We start from the raw sequence: 17,454 nt of genomic DNA, 5'->3' as shown, positions 1-17,454 counted from the left end.
GTCTTTTCAACTTAAAAGCCTCACATGTTATACTAGAACCAACCAGCAGAGGGCCCCTGCTGAGGATTCCCCATCAATTTCACAGGATTGGAAGAAGCTCTCATTCAGTGCCAACGCGGAATCAGGTCACCCTGTCTCAATCCCAGCCTGTAGCATCCCAGCATGACATAATAACTGTCACACTACCAGTGGACGGTGCGCTACTTATTTTGACACTTCTAAAATTTCTGTGAGAGATTTGGGTCGTGGGGTAGGGGTGGTGCTGACCAAGCCTGTGGCTCTTCATAATCCCAGGTTACAATCTTAGCCAACAGCTGTTTGAACTACAACGATGACCTAAATATGATCTGATTCATTCAGGGCTAATAGGTTTTGTCCGTTCCCTGCACCACACACTCACACGGAGCTTTCTGTTTGTGTGAAAATGGGATTTGTGAACAAGCTGTAACGGCACAGAGACATAAGCCTGTAATGACTCTAAAAACTGCATTCTGTTATTCCACAGAAACCTTTAAAAAAGTTGACTGACTGACAAAAGACAAACACAAAAGTCTAATGTAAATGAATTTGGCTTTTATTCATGGCAAGTTAACCTCGGTTGACTCGTGACAAACTGCAAACGGCTCTGCCAGCAAAAATCCATTTTCATATAAAACATGTTAATGTTAAATATGCTAATCCTGGAGCCACTTAGAGTTTCTGAAGTGTAGAGTTCAAGTAAATGTGCAGCTCGCTCCTCTTTTGTCATGTTCAAATTATTTCCTCTGGGCAGTATCTAAGCAGATTGCCACTCTGAAGTCAATGAAGTTTATTTGAAGAAACGATTTGGCTGTGCAGTGCCCTTGTAACCCCTTAGCAACTCATCACCATGTATATTAGACACACGCTCTTGGATAGCACTTAAGCCCCAATCGCCATGAGGAGTTAGAAGCGTGAAATTGTGCTCTTGAAATTCCAGACAATGTTATATCACTGCGCTCCCCGTGGCTCTGTGGGTTTAAATCACGGTTATTTTTCACCCCATTATTTTTCACTGTTTTAATGTCATAGCAGGAAACTGACCTCTCTGCTCTATAATGGGTTGGCTGTTTTTATGATCAGAGTGGCCACGTGTTACACATCATCACTTCAGGCTCTCCTTTGTATGTCAAAACTTGCATGTAGTGTTTTGTTGTTTTTCTCCCCCTGAGCGGAGCCCCTAAAAATGCTATGGAGATCAAAAAGAAGACTGAGATTACTTTTCTAGCACTACATGGCTGAGGCATTTATAAATCATCAATAAGGCTAGGTTAATTGAGTCCACGGTCACTGTTAGTAGAAACTTTATTTCATTCGCAACATCCACACCTTGTGCACACGACTCATTCCCAGTCACTACGTGAAGTTAAGCTATGATCTGTGTTAACCCTTTAAAGCCTGGGCCATGAAATAATTACCAGAAAATTCTTTTTTTAACTGACTGTTTAGTTTCTGATTGAATAAAAAATACATGTATACATTAATTTGCACATAATTGCTACATCAGGCATTGGTTTTTTGTTTTTTTGCAATTTACATTACTTTAAAAATGTGCAATTTATGTATGTTTTTTTTTGGGAGGGGGATATCACACTGAGGGAAGCACGGTGGCACAGTGGTTAACACTGTTGCCTCACAGCAAGAAGGTCATGAGTTCAATTCCACCATCAGGCCAGCAGGGGCTTTCTGTGTGGAGTTTGCGTGGGTTCTCCCCGGGTATTCTGGCTTCCTCCCCCAGTCCAAAGACATGCACTTTGTGGGGATAGGTTTAATAAAAAATCGAAATTGCCCATTGGTGTGAATGTGAGTGCGAATGGTCGTCTGTCCCTGTGTGTTAGACTGGCGACAGACTGGCGACCTGTCCAGGGTGTACCCCGCCTCTCGCCCTATGACAGCTGGGATAGGCTCCAGCAACCCTGGAAAGGATAAATGGATATCGCACTGATAAACATGATATAATAAGCATGATACACTTGGCTTTAAAGGGTTAATTGGGTTATGAAGGGTAAATGCGCAGGAAGTAATCTAAAAATTTCTTCCCAACCTGTCAGATTCAAAAGCTATACATTTCAGTCTTCACCCTTAATTGAAAAATGTCATCAAAAGCATTTAAATTTCTCTCTCTACATATAAAATATATACGTTAAATACATTCAGGGTTTGTCACTGTAAAGCAAAAGAAGAAAGCATCTAAAATATTGTCAGGCAGACGTCACGAGATTCATTACAAATCTTGCTTTGCTTTCTCAGCCAGTAATGACGAGATCATTATTACTCCTCGCCGAATGACTTAAAAGATATATTTTTTAATAAACTGCTTTTAATTAACACATTTTTTTCTGCAGTAGGTTTCAGTTTCAGAGTGTGTGTTATTGTCTTCTGCTTCAACACAGTGCAACGTACTACAAAAACACCGGCGTAATGAGCACCCAAGGCATAAGAAAATATAGGCCCGGCCATCCATTAAAAAGCAATAAATATGAAAAATAAATTAGCTTAAAAACATTTCAAGTATCAAATCCCCTGGGTATTCGCTGTTTGACGTCAGCGTTGTGCACTTCTAACGCTGTCGCTATAGAGACAGCCGTTTTTAAAGAGGTCGGTCAGCATCCAAACATTGCTGGTAATTCTGAGCTCACCCTGTGCACCTAACTGTGTAAAGCTGAAAACCATAAACGCCAGATCTGTCGGACACCTTGGCCCGTATGTTTTTTTGTTGTTTGGAGGGGGGTGGGGGGTTTAGTTCACACGATATCCTCTGAGGTAATGATATTATTTCTTTTTCCCAGTAGCAATATGTCTCCTCGTTGCAGCCTCCAGCCTCTTTCTCTCTGCTTCCTCTGCTTTTTTCCTTTCTTCCTTTAGCTCCTTGTATCGCCACTTTGGAACCTGCAGAAAGTTCCCCCCACCATCTTTGGAGCTGCTCTTCCTCCGAACCTGTGCCGGCTCATAAGTGGACGGTGGGGCCTTGGACACTCTCACCTTGGGTATGGTGAAGCCTGGCCTCACACTGCTCCTCCTCAGCACCATGTGCATGGGCAACAAGCTTGTTCTCCGTAGCTCCATGGCTTGGTTATAAGACACCAAACCCAAGCTGGAGCTCCTGTGCCGAGGCACCAGGCTCTGAGCCTGAAGGCTGGCCCGGCGACCTGCTGAGTTCTTGGTCACCAGAGTCACACGGGAGTTCTCAAAGAGTCTGAGATGGCTGTCCACCCTGTCAGGGTTGATGGAGCGAAGCTCCTTGGCGCGCTGCTGGCGAATGATCTCTGGGACCGCATAGCGCCGTTTGCCCACACCCGGAGGACTGTCAGGACACACCTGAAACAAAACCAGCAGAGTCTGATTGGTACTGATATCAGCAGCATTGCAGCAGCAATACTGGTGACTCTGGATGCCAATCATGCCTTTGTTTTCGGTATTGCAGACAGTTAATCTCACACGAATAACCCTCTTAGCGGATAAGGCTGGTGTTAATCATTTCCTTCAATTATTATGAACTAATCCTTAGGGAAATCACAGAATTGGTTGATATAATAAATGATAAATTAGTGCCACATTTTAAGTGTTATTACCATAATATGATCATTAACGTATAAGCACAAGTTTTATACTATACGGTGACAAAATGACTTTACCATTTGACTTTATGATTTCAAAAGCCAAGTCTGTGGAAGATTGTTTTCATACTGTTCAAAAACATTTGGCTTCATCTGAAGATAAGAAAAACAGTTTTGGTATCTCAAAGTTTGCCGAGTATAAGCACACATCATTGAATAACACAGAGAGCAACCTTACCACAGAGCGTTTATACTCATTCAATACCTCAGCTGAGGCTGTGATTGAGAAATACTTGTTGTGAGGAAGGCTGAAGAGGATTAATAAATAAATCAATAAATAGAATAAATAAATTCTAGAGCTTAGTCACTCACTGTGCGGCATGCCACAGCGATGAAAGGGCTCCTAATGCCAGTCGTAATAGAAACCATGTGGTCGATGGCGCCTTCGTCCTCCGGGTTGGTGACATTTGCGATGTTGAAGATGTTGCGCATGGTGTCCGACAAGCGTTTCAAACAGCCGCGTGGCTCCTGGGATTTGGCCACCAGTGATGCCAGCGGGCGCCACTCTAGACTGGGAGAGCAATACTGACATCAGTTCATGCACCGAGAGACGAAAAGGCATTTGTGTTGTGTTTTTTGTGTTGAATGTGTAATATTGTATGTTCTGTTCTTTTTAATGAGTCAGTGGTAACTTGCACTGACCTTTCTCAAGCAAGGCTTGTCTAGAAACACTAATGATGGCTACATAATCTGAAGCAGAGTCACAATTATTTATTTGCTACACAGCCTGCTATCAGGGCGAGATGATGTAAACAGAAAGCTCAGAAAGCTGCTTTTGTGGAGAGGATGCAAAGAAAAGGAGGACAGCAGGTACCTCATAATTGCACACAGCTTTTCATAACTCCATGTAAAGATAACAAGTGAGCAGGGCAGTAAATTCAACAAAGGGTCAGCGATTTTTTCTTCTCTTGGAAATCAGTTTAGAAAATGCCGTCATAAACAAGGACTTGCACATCTTAGACAGCTAGCTGTGAATTGTACCTGTATGTATCACAGTACTGGTGTGGACAAGGCCGTTCTATTAAGCGCGTCATCACCCATGCAGTTTCATAACGGCCTGTAAACAAGGCCCAGTCCCTGGCAGTCAGTTGGCGGCCAAAGTCTTTTGCATTCAGGGCAGCTCCTGATGGACACAAAGAAGACAGGAAAAAGTTGAATTTGTGGATACACAAGCATGTAAGCTCAAAGATAACAAGGTGGGGACAGAGTGAGTTTGTGGCCAAAAGCTGTCTCGCTATGCTCACTGCAACTTGTGTACTCAGCACTCTCACAGGGTCAGTTAGCAGATTTGTGTAAATGCGTAAGAAGTCCATTATTTGGGGAAAAAAATACGTTGAAATTAAATCCATCCTGACATTTAAACCTCCTGCTGTTATGCTTTGGCATCAAACCTCAACATAAATCCTAGTTATGACTAAAAAATAAATAAATAAATTACTGTTTACGTATTCAAATTGTCCATCTGTTCGCCAAATTTCTGAAAATAACATTTTCTGCAGTTATAATCTAACCCATTCCAAGTATAGCACTGCTACAGAGTTTCGTGCATTTAATTAAATTAAACGCATTTCCTTACCTGCCAACATGAGCGAGCGCACGCACTCCACCCTGCCCTGCATGGCGGCTTTCATTAGGGCGGTGAAGCCGTGACAGTTTCTTCTCTCTATATCCAACCCAGAGTAGTAGTTCAGCAGATAGTTGGTGATTGTTATGTGGCCTAGAGTAACAGAGAGACGGAAAATAGTTACTGTTGGTCAGACAGAGGTGCTAAATACTGCAGATCCTGCAATGGCCACTCGAGGCTGGCTATAAAACCGAGGCAATTCCTAAAGACTTCTGCATTAAAATGTCTTTACAGCAGATACAGAATTACAACCTGGTCTCTAGCTAGGCATTTCAGTCTGCAAGTAAAGGTTTACTGGTTCAATTCAGCCAGAGACACAGCTCCCTTTTGCATTAAGAAGGGCATTTGATGTAAAACTGCTAAATGTGTAAACATGCAGAGTTACCCCCTTGTAGCAAGTCGAAAGTAGTTTCTAAAGTTCTGATTGACCGCCATGTTTTGACAGCCAGCTCAGCTGATCAGAGTCACTAGTCCTCAACTTTTATTTAGAGGTTGTTGATATAATTCCCTAACAAATAACACAGCTTGCTGAGCAGTTCATTATAGTAACAGACCATCCAATATATATGTTCTTAAGTTTTTGTAAGTGAAATTCAAGTATTAATATATATATGTTACTAGTGATGCAGGTATCTGCATCTGGTACAGTCTAAGTAGGTCGGTAGCCTTCAGTATCAAAAGAGCCATTTTAGCTCCACCTACCCAACAATGGGAGGAAAAGAGCAGGAAACGAAGGTGACGGGGACAGGGGGGCAGATTACAGATATAACTGAAAGAGGACAAATTAATACATACTGTATATGTATTAATAGGGTTATGGTTAACCCTAATTCTAACCCGTGGCTTGCGAGCTGAGCCGCAGTTTGCTGACCTCTTGCCTTGGTGCAGGGATGCCTCTTTCCTACCTAGATGGCTAGCATTAACTAAAACTAATGTGCTGAAAACTCTACAACCTCTCGTGCAAATATGGCTACTCATGGCACCAAAAAATTAGGATAGGCGTTGACAAAAATGCCAAACTTTAGAGGCTTCAGAATCATAGTTTAAAAACCACTGGGTGTCATGGTGGCTACATCCATCTTCTATTTACAGTCTATATTTAAAGTAAATGAGTAAAATGAGCAGCCCTGCTACAACACTATAAGAAAATGCCTTGAAAATCAGTTTCCCATCATGCATTCACACTTGCTAACAATATTTTTGAAGGAAATCATTGATATCATACGACTGGTCAAACAACATAGTCACTGGCTCTATGTTCAAACACAAGTTTGAACATAGAGCCAGTTCAAACTTGTGTTTTTCTGGTGCTCATATGTGCGTTCATCTGTATCAGCATATTGTGTGTGTGTGTGTGTGTGTGTGTTTGTGCGTGTGTACAGTATTTGTTTCTGTACATGTAAGAGTCTAGCAAGACTGTGAATCAGCCTGTCAGTGTGTGTATTTGACTACTGCGAGCTGTGATTATATGGTTATGTGTTACCTGCTTGCGCAGCAGTGATCAGAGCCGTGTTTCCCTCGCTGTCCTGCCAGTTGACATCTAGGTACGGACACTGAGACAGCGCTATGACGACATCCACGTAACCTTGGTAGCACGCAACCAGTAGTCCTATCTGAGACGAAAAAGTGACAGGGCAGGAAAAAGAGATAGAACAGTTGAAAGAAAAAGAGAAGGGAGAGATATATATAAGGTTAGAATCAGCAAAATCGCTAAGGTGAACGAAAAAGAAGGTGAAGCAAAACTGCAATAAAGTGCTGACATATACGAAGCAGTCTGCAGAAAAATGCCATCAAGGCAGCGCCGGTAAAAATCCACAAGACCAGTGAACCTGTGTGCAGTTCCCAAAACTAATATCTGTGATTAAACATGACATCTGTTGTGTTTTCGCTGAGAAACCTTAAACTCAAAAAAGCTATCTTCCTGTCTGATGTTGTTGTGTACTTTTTTGTGGATGTGTTTTTCTGCCAGAATAGTTGCTCTTTTATATGTGTGTGGAAAAATGTGTAAAGGCTAGTCTGTGGGTGAAACTCTATGAGGCCTGGTGAGTGTTTGACACTGGAAAACTCCAGCAACAGTTGTGTACTTTCTGGAAGGTGCACACTTCCTTGGCCAAGACAAACAAGCTGACTGAGCGAGCAGAATTCAGGAACTCAGCGTTCTCAGGTGATGTATCTTCACAGATATACAGGCAATACTTTATATGTAGCCAGACAGACAGACAGATAGATGCTGAATATAAAATAATAAATAAATCTAATAATATTATATACAACATATATGACACTTCATTAGTTACATTTATTCAACTTCTCATAAATACAAATATCTAATCAGGCAGTCACTGGGCAGCAACTCAGCACACTTAGGGAATAGCGAATACGGTGCAGTCGACATTCTGAAGTTCAAACCAAGCATCAGAATGGGGAAGAAAGGTGACTTAAGAGACTTTGAACATGGCATGGTTGTTGGTGCCAGATGGGCTGGTCTGAGTGTTTCAGAAACTGCTGATAAACTGTGATTTTCCTGCACAACCACCTTCAGCGCTTACAAAGAATGATCCCAAAAAAGAAAATATCTCACGAGAGCCAGTTCTGAGGGCCAAAATGCCTTGTTGACGCCAGAGGTCAGAGGAAAATGACAAGACTTCTTCTCATAAGCCAGCTTACAAATATAATTAGAAGAATGCAACAGTAACACAAATAAACACATCTCAGAATGCACAACAGATGAAACCTTGAAGGAGCTGGGCTATAGCAGCACAAGACCACACTGGGTGCCACAGCTGTCAGCTAACAACAAGTTTGTTGAGTAAGAAGAAGAAAAAAAACAAAATAATTGTGCGCAACTAGAAATTCGTGTAGCCTGATTATAGGCAATCCAGATGAGCAAGGAGAAGAAACAAAGGGGGCATTCTCTGAATTCTGAATTTGGAGCTGACAGGCAAACAACATGTTCATTACTTAACAAGCTACCAGACCCTACCCGGACTTTAAATCTAAATAAACTATCTAAATATGCTGTATTAAAGCCAGGAGTGCTAAAAAGAACAAGTCAGACCTACTCCTTGTCATGTTTCAGCTGCACGTTGCACATGTATTCTGCTACAGGTTTATACACTGAGTAATACTGTAGTACTTTTTTGTTCTGTCTTGCATTTGCAGTAACACAAAATGTCAACTGTGCTAAAATAAAACGAGGTCAAGTTGACCACAGAGACTCGTATATCTCAACTTATACTACACATCGTCAAGGTAACCCTATACTATTACCTTTCACACTCAATTCCTTTTAAAATGTGGTGTTCTCTTTATGACAGACCAGCCTGATGCTTTGCACCTTTTTGGCACAATACGTTTTTAATCTTGGTTTCCAAGCACACGGTGTTATTCCCCTAATTAATCTTTTCAGCTCTGGCATGAATGCAATCGAAAGTAATCTCAGTATGAAATCTTAAATATAAAAACAAATGAAGATTGGTACGGATAAGGCCCGAAGATTTATATAAACCTCTCAAATTTATGCATATTCATAGGCTGGTAATTATAGTCAAAACAGAAAAACCTCAAGAAAAATCACAGTGTTTCGTTTTTTAAGTCGCAGAGTGTTTCAATTATCTCTAATTTAATAGGCTTCAACCGTATGTCTTTGCACCCAATAAATATAATGTTTTGATAAATCATTTAATTATAGCTTTTTGTCACAGTGCGGGTAGGATTGCTTAAGCATTGGCTTTATTTGTGTTAATCAGACACATCACACTGAACACTGAGATTCCTATTAAAATATAGGAGACAAGCTTTTGGTTGAGGTTGAAGAGAGGTTCAATTATCCCTCAGATTTTACAGGACATGGACCTTAGCCGTATTAAACACTGAACTGTGAACTAAAACAAGTCAGTTGGAGACACAGTCGCACTAATTTTGGCACATCTGAGAAAAACAGCTGACAAAGGTCCTGCAGAGTAACTACTGGACTGTCTCAGAGAAGTTCACTTACACTGGCACAGCTTCAAATAGTTCCCTCTGCTTAGACACTCTCACGTAGACCTTGTCTGTGTCTCTCACGCTTTCTCACATACGCAAACACACATTCTTGGCAGCCCTCCGGTTGTGATGTGATGTACTTTAGCAGCACGCCCTGCAGCATGTCTCGAGCAATCTAAATCGTCTGACTTTGTTTTTGTTTTCCTTGCGAACCTTTGTCACACACAGGTATAAACACATACAAGCTTCTTTATTTATCCCAACCGCCCGACGTACTTGTTACATTCCTGTCATACACACTACTGCAATCAGTTATATAATGCACGTTAATGGTAGCTGCTGACAATGATGGAGCGCAGCAACGTACAGATATATAGGCTGTATACCAGCATCAGACCAACCTCCCCCTCCTCGATTGTCATAAATGGGCAAATAATGACAGGAAACTGGAAAATCTCCATCATGAGAAAAAAAAAGAATGTGATCAAAAGCATAGGTTTGCATCATTATAATCAACAATTCAATCAATTAACGAGAATTCTCAGGGGGATTGGGTATTTTGTCTTTAGGTCAAATGAAGTTGCAGACCGGTTGCTGATGGACATCAACACATGTCCTCACTGTCCCCTGTGACATCACTCATTCTCATACTGACCTTTTCTTTTCAAGTAAAGTAATTGCATTGAATACATTGAAAATGTCTTAACTAATGCCAAATGTTACTATTTACTGTTAGGTTCTTCTGTGCACAGTCAAAACTGAAAGATGTTCCAAATAGGTTTAGTAGAAAGCACTTAAAAGTCATCCATCACTTCATAGCATTAACATGTTGGAGCATGAATGGTGTCAGGTTTATGTTGCATTCGGAAAATAATGGAAGCTAGCTAAAAACGTCTTTCAAAAATATCATCAGCTGCTGAAATTATTAGGTCAAACAGGGTGCTCTTATATAATAAAACATAAATAAATGAATTTTCAGCAGAGACCATGTTGATCAAATGCGTGCACAGGTCTTAACAAGATTAGGCTGAAGAATTCTAGCATCACTCGATTTAAAACTTGCATCTTGCAATCAAGATTATAATGTGTATTCTGATGAGCGGGCACGCATACACACATACACTGGACTGCCTGGACTTAGATGACCACACACACACACACACACACACACACACTAACACACTAACACACTAAGTAATCTGAGGAATATCCAGTGCTAGGAATAGAAAGGCTTAGCCTTATCAGTCAGAAAGACACGGAGACAGGGGGGGAGGGAGAAACATAACCATGTATCTGCAGTTAATGTGGCAACACTCCAAAGACTGGTTCCAAAGAAGATGACACAATACGATGCAATACCCAGTGTAACCTTTAAAATTCCTTGATACACAATAAATATGTTTGCAGTAGTACCACGTTATCTTCACCGTGGATACGTTTTTTGATTTATGCTGGTCCTAAAAGAAAAGAGAAACTGCATCTTTTTAAGCAGCCAGTTATAAATTTTAGAGCTGCATAGTTTGTACGTAGTGAAAAAGTGTTGATAATCCAAAGAACGGCCGCTGTGTCCTGTGATTTCAATCACTCTGCAGTGGTGGAAAAGTTGGCACTCAAATAAAAGCCTTACTTAATACATATCAATATAAATAGGAAAGCATGTTTCCAATTAGAAACTTGCTAAAAAGCAGCTCTCTTTCCGGTTGTATTGCTCTTTACCCTGGAGTGACTTAAAGGTGTATGTCCAAACACATGCCGCCTTCTTCAGCGAACTATTCTGACTACTTTCTGCACTTATGGAAGCCTAACTGTAGCAGACAGCCTGCATGTCTGCAGCCTGTGCAAACCACATGTGAATAAATCAAAATGAAAACATTCAATTCATTTTTAATTTTACAGGAAACCTCAGTACACATGAGCCACATGCTAAAGACCACCCTCATTCACATCCGTCAGACACACCACGGACACAGACATACCAGGCCATGTTTCTGTCAATATCGCCCCTGTTAAATTTCTTTCTGTCTGCAGCTGAGCGTTCACACAACTGTATCAAATCAGATGTGTATGACTGTCGCTTTGATTTTTCCACTCATCAGTATTTGCTAGCAGCGTCGAGCTCGCTACCATCTGCAGTGCCACATTTCTGTCTCTATCTGACTATGCTTCATTTAGTCTATCTGCCTGCCGGCTTGTTGGTCGATACGTGTGTTGGTCAGCTGTTCTTTCTGTTGGGCGACTTTGCTGGCTCTCTCAGCAGATGAAACATACCGTATCTGTCCTGGTTTGTCAACTGACCCCAATCTATTTGGAAATTTGGAATTATTATATTTGATCTGTGTATAAATCAGGTTGATAGGATTCTGTGCGTGTTTACTGAGTGCACATATGAGCATGACAAATTACCCAATTGATTGCGAGGGGAACACACAGTGTAGTAAACAGGGTCAGATGGGCTTTGAGGACAGAGCTGATACCTGAACGCTAGAAGAATTACCACTAATGTGTACCATGACCATATTATTCTTTTACTTTTAACATGAGAATGACGATAATTTACTGACATTTAATCCATCACGTCAGCCACAAAGTCGCAATGAGAGCATGGAGATTTTGATAAAGTGTGCTGCAATCATATCACTGGAAAATTGGATACACATTAAACACACATACTTGTCATTATGTTTATTCCTAAATTCAGAATGCAGACATTTAATTAAGTTTCAATATGTGCACTTGGCAGCAGAAAATGCAGTTTTATTGCTTTTCAAAGCCTGTGTTGACACCAAATGTGAGTTTTCACAAGAACTAAGAAGGCCTCCTAAACATGCTGGGAAATGAAAAACGGGCATCAAAAGTTAATTGTTTTATGACAGCAGTGGTTCTGAAGAAAAATATCCTTTAGAGGATAAGCCTTCTCATAACCTTCACAAGTTATTCTCATAATACCACAAAACATTTGACTAAAAGTGGAGGCTTCAAGTGTTCAGTGAATCAATGTTGTCAAATTCCCCTTGAATTCCTGAGGGGCCATATGAAACTTTTGTTCTCTTTCTCTTTTAACTACACTCTGGTTTTTAATCGTTTTACTGGAAAACATCCATGCTGCAGAAGTACCTGTTTGCACAACACAGAATCTCTCACAGTTTCTGGGCTGCAAGTCTGCAGCAGACTTTGTACTCAGTGGTCCCCAACTTTTTTTGCGCCACGGACCAGTTTAATGTCCGACAATATTTTACCCGTAACAAATTTCCCACGTGTGGGACTAGTAAAGGTTATCTTAATCTTAATCTTATTTTCACAGACCGCCCTTTAAGGTGTCGTGGATAAATACAACAAAATAAAATGATACGACCAAGACAATAATAAACGCAAATTAATTGTGTAATTGTGTAACTTAGAAGCGTCTTCCTCAAATGCGGCAACAAAATTGAGAGTAACATCCTCCTCTCTGCCCCTTCATACTCTCTGGTCGCTATGGTAACGAGCAAATATTTATTTCAAAATAAGACACACAACTACAACACAGGAAAAGACCCAAGGAAACCGAGTTAATGATAAGACCCCCAAAAACCATAAATTTCACACCCGAGCCTCAACTCTCAAGGCCCAGTACCAAATGACACACGGACCGGTCCGGAGGTTGGGGACCGCTGCTCCAGCTTAGCTTTCCTTTTGGAGGGGACCAGAGGAAATGACCTGAAATAGTGACTAAACTAGGCAACATACACTCATACGTGCGTCTACGGAGCTTATCAAGTTTTGAAAAACTGATGATTAGTGACAGAGGAAGTGGCGTGTATGTTGTACTCAGACTAGGCCAGGGATGTAACAACCGCCTTTGTTTTACATGCCACTTGATGAAGCTATATTAAGACGCTGACATCTGTGTCAGGATGTGTTTCCAGTAGATGTGTTACCTAACCTGTATTGTGTCTCTGAGTATGTGCATATCCCCAAGGTCACAGGGCACGACAAAGCTAATGGTACATGCACAACCACACATCCTAGTCATCTGGAAGTCTCTTTTCCGATATCTCTCACTGCAGCTACACTCAAACACACACTAAATGCGAGCATGTGTCTTCCGTTTCAAAGTGCCTTGAGGACCTTTGACCTTTTCCCTGTTATATACTTTATAACATACACATATGTTCAGGTCACAAGGACTCCTTTCCATGTTCTCATGACTGGATGCACTATGTAAATGCAGAGAAATAAGGAGGGGTAGGAGATGATGAGAGACAGATGTTTAGAAAAAAGGGAGGTGAAATGTAAGAAGCGACAGATGGGGTCGGCCTCTAGGTCAAAGAAGCAGATTTGTGATATAAGACCACAAAAGCGCTCCTTATCTGAATCTACAGTGCTGTGAAACTTCATCCTCTCAGCTTAAACTAGCTGCAAACAGCAGAAAACTATGCTTATATATTTGGCTTTTTTCCTTGTGTAAAGATCTAGGCATGTGTGCTGCTTGGCACTGGGCTAAAGCCATTCTCCAACTTTCACTAAGTAAAGCCACAAAGACAATGGTGACTGACATGTGCTGCCTTACCCCACACTGAAGGCCAGCTCAATTACAATTATTGAAATGTCCTGATGAATAAATACAAGTATAGCATGCCATCACTGTGGATTTATCTCTTTGCCCTGGGCTGCAGCTGTTTGGCAGGACTGAAGCGATGCAGATTGATTCCACTGCAAATAGATGAAAACTAACATTCATTTTAGTTTATTAGGATCATTGATCAAAACCACTGAAGAGGACAATCTGGTTCACATAATTAACTGACATATAATTTGGTTTATGCTAGCGCTTAATTCTATAAGACATATTTGAAATGCAGCCAGCTGTAACGGAAATGGATCCAATCCTATTCTGAACTTTATGGTTTTAAAATGCATCCTGGTTCAGACTCTCATCTCATTGATATATATAATACGTTTACTCACAGACTCATACAAAATGAATCCACGTAAAATATAAGTTAATGCATTTGAAGTAATAGTCGTTCACTGTCATGTGAAAAAGAAAGTGCACCCTCCTTCAGGACACAATAAAAAAAATCATCTGGTCCTTAGCAGGTCGTAAAATCAGGTAAATATAACCTCCATAGTACATCAAAATATGACATATTACACTGTGTCAGCCAAAATACAAACGCAGTTCATGAAAAACTAAGTGCATCGTTATGTGAATTCAGAGCATATGTCGACACTCGGTCCTGCTTATCAAATCCACTTGATTAACTGATCATTAGCACGTGTGAACACCTCTATAAAAGCACAGCTACAATTAGCATGTTAAATAGCAATGCAATTAGGAAAAGACTGAACAATTACAACTTGTTTGGAAAGGTTGCCAGGAGAAAGACCCTTTTTACTCTAAAAAGAAATGCCAGCACAGCTTAGGTTTGGGACTTATTTAAGACTTCGGACAGATAAGACCAAAGTGGAGATGTTTGACCATAATGAAGAGTGCTACATTTGAGGACCAAACATAGTGTGTCAGCACAAACGCCACATGTCAACTGTCAACCACATAGGGGGAGGTGTGATAATTTGGGTTTGTTTTGCAGCCACAGGTCCTCGACATCTAGCAGCCAGTGCTAACTCTGTACACCAAAGTTCTCTAGATTCAAATCTGAGGCCGAGCGTCCGACAGCTAAAGCTTGGCGGAAATTGGGTCATGCAAAGGGCAACGATCCCAAGCACAGCAGCAAATCTGCAACAGCACAGCTGTAAAGAAAAGAATCAAGGTGTTGCAATGGCCCAGTCCAGACCTAGAGACACTAGTGTAACTTATAAAAGCTGCACACAAATGAATGATAAGGTCACACAGAAAAACAATTTCTTCAAGCCATAGCTGGAAATTTGATATTACCAGATATTCTTGGGCTGTACTTAGTTTTTCACAAGTTTTTAATAAATAAATATAGACAATCTATAACATGCTCTTCTGACGCTATATTTGCTTAATGCCTGCTAAAGACCAGATGATTTTTGTTATGAAGGCCTGATACATAAAACCTTAGAAGCACTTTCTGTTTCACACATAAATACGCCTGCATGACCACACGCGCAGAAAGGAGTGGTGTGTTTCCTCAAAAATCACAAGAGCCTTCAGTGTTTTTTAAAGCGCCTGAGCATTCTAGCTCCTCATAAACTGAGATCTGTCATCACACACAGGCATACACACAGAAACTCACACATAGAGGCCTTTCAGAAAGGCCTATCAGATAAAGGTGTGAGCTCATTATGAAAATAAACAAAGCAGAGGAAAAGTGCAAAAACAGCTGTCAGAAGTAAACTGAATGTAGGCCTAAGTCACAGAACTACAGAGACACTAATGTAAGCTACACTGACTTCCATATGACATGCATTACAAGTTGTAGAGGTCAAACCTTCCCGAACATTGAAAATAGGTGAGTAAGCCAGAAAGCTCGGATTTAATTATTTCAGTCTGAAAATCTTTGACTGCATTTGTTGCACAAAGACTGGGCCTAAGATACTGTTAGATATAACTGGGAACTCCAAACATAAACCTTGTGAAACTGTTTCGAAATGCACGTTTTACAACAACTCTTGGTGTCACTGTGGAGGTGATCTAAAGCCACGTGTGTGAAGTTACTCGGAGTTTCTGTTGTGTGCTTCATACCCTGTTATTCCTGTCAGTCTCCTTGACCTCCTCCTCCTTCACACCATGCCGGATCATTATCCGGACTATGGCCGCGTTGTTGGTGCAGCACGCCTGGAAAAAAGACAGCGGCTCCGGGCTGTCCGGAGACGGGGAGCGCTCCGAGTCCGCGAACACATCATCCGGTGGATAGAAGGAGTCGTCCGACGCGATGCTCCGACAATCATCCAGGTCCTCAAAGTCAACTTCTTCGAACTCGTCATGGTCGTCCTCGCTTCCATCCTCAGTGTCCTCCTCACACGAGCCCAGGGAGTCCTCGTCCACATAGTGGGACAGAGGCTCCTCAGTTATGGTCGGGTGAACTTGGCGGATGTCTCCCCCGACTTTTTGCTGCTGCTGCTGGAGCTGGAGCTGTCTGACTCGGACCGACGAGGCGCCTCCTCCATCCCTGTCGTCCGTGATCAGCACCATCTAAGCCCCGAGCCTAGGGCACCGTCCGCGGGGTGGAGCGCAGCTTGGCAAAGGGCGCACGAGCATCCAGACTGGCTGTCTCTCCACGACAACAACTAAACTAACGCGCGAGGAAAGTCCGTGAAATCGCCTTCGAGAGCCCAAATCACATAAAACACTTGATTCGTTTCCTCATTCTAATTAAAAAAATTACCCCACTTCTCAGTTTGGAGATTTGTGAGCCATAAAAAGTCCTGCGAAGTAAGCAAGTACGGAGTGCGTCCTCAAAACGAAACCACGTTGTGTTTTCGTTATGAGTTATCCGGCTCGAGGGTACCCGGAGACAGATACAATTTGGGTACTTTCAAAAAGTGTTGCTACAGCGAAAAAAAGGGAAAAACGGACTACAAGTGCAGGCACACAGGGACGTCCCACCTAGGGCGGAGAGAGGGAGCTGCATGTTAACCTACAGTCGCCTAATCCGATTAGAGGTGACTGGGACCTCTCTCTCTCACTGTGTGTGTGTGTGCGTGTGTGTGTGTGTGTGTGTGTGTTGGATTATACTGCTGGTTGTAGCCCTATAGGAAACAATATTCCGAGAATAGTATAATAATATGGATAATATAGGGATTTTTGACTATGTTTGGGAATTAGCATAGTTAGTATTCAATTCTGGACTTTTAAGTGCAATACTAAAAAGATTGAAGTAAATATGAGATTGTATCTGACATGCATCTAGTTAATCCAGCAAACACTGAAGAAGCCCCTGATGTTAAAAGAAGGGCTACAATTTTAATGATCATATTTTCTACAAGTCAGAGATAATGTCGTTCTTTCTTTTCTTTTCTTTTTTTTTTAATCCTCAGCCACCTCTCTCTCTCTATATATATATATATATGTCACTCTTTCTTATTTCCATGAGTCAGTCCAGATAATAGAGACTTAGATTGGCCTTCATTACTCGGTATTAAACTACGGGCTTGTGTCTACGCTTTTGAGTAACCGCTTTCATCTCATGGAAACTTCACACTAATTTGGAAGGAAAATACATATCGTTCAGCTCTGGGCAAAGCAAAACGACTGACTGTGTGGGCTCAACACAGAAACCTTTTATGTAAAAATAAGCAAAA

General features: G+C 41.4%; 1 protein-coding gene across 1 annotated transcript; it reads right to left on the bottom strand.

The window, feature by feature from the left end:
* Positions 1-1,918: 1,918 nt before the first annotated feature.
* ankrd33ba (ankyrin repeat domain 33ba) lies at positions 1,919-16,820 on the bottom strand. The gene is made up of 6 exons (XM_005912018.3): positions 15,896-16,820; positions 6,743-6,872; positions 5,212-5,352; positions 4,617-4,758; positions 3,948-4,146; positions 1,919-3,336 (listed from the first exon to the last, which is right to left on the bottom strand). Exons 1-6 carry the CDS (start codon positions 16,343-16,345, stop codon positions 2,791-2,793), a joined length of 1,608 nt encoding a protein of 535 aa, XP_005912080.1. The 5' UTR covers positions 16,346-16,820; the 3' UTR covers positions 1,919-2,790.
* Positions 16,821-17,454: the final 634 nt, after the last annotated feature.

The sequence above is a fragment of the Haplochromis burtoni genome, unplaced genomic scaffold (assembly GCF_018398535.1).
Source record: "Haplochromis burtoni strain Fernald_Lab_line unplaced genomic scaffold, NCSU_Asbu1 Contig_1, whole genome shotgun sequence".
NCBI lineage: Eukaryota > Metazoa > Chordata > Actinopteri > Cichliformes > Cichlidae > Haplochromis > Haplochromis burtoni.
This window is presented reverse-complemented; position numbering and strand designations above follow the sequence as displayed.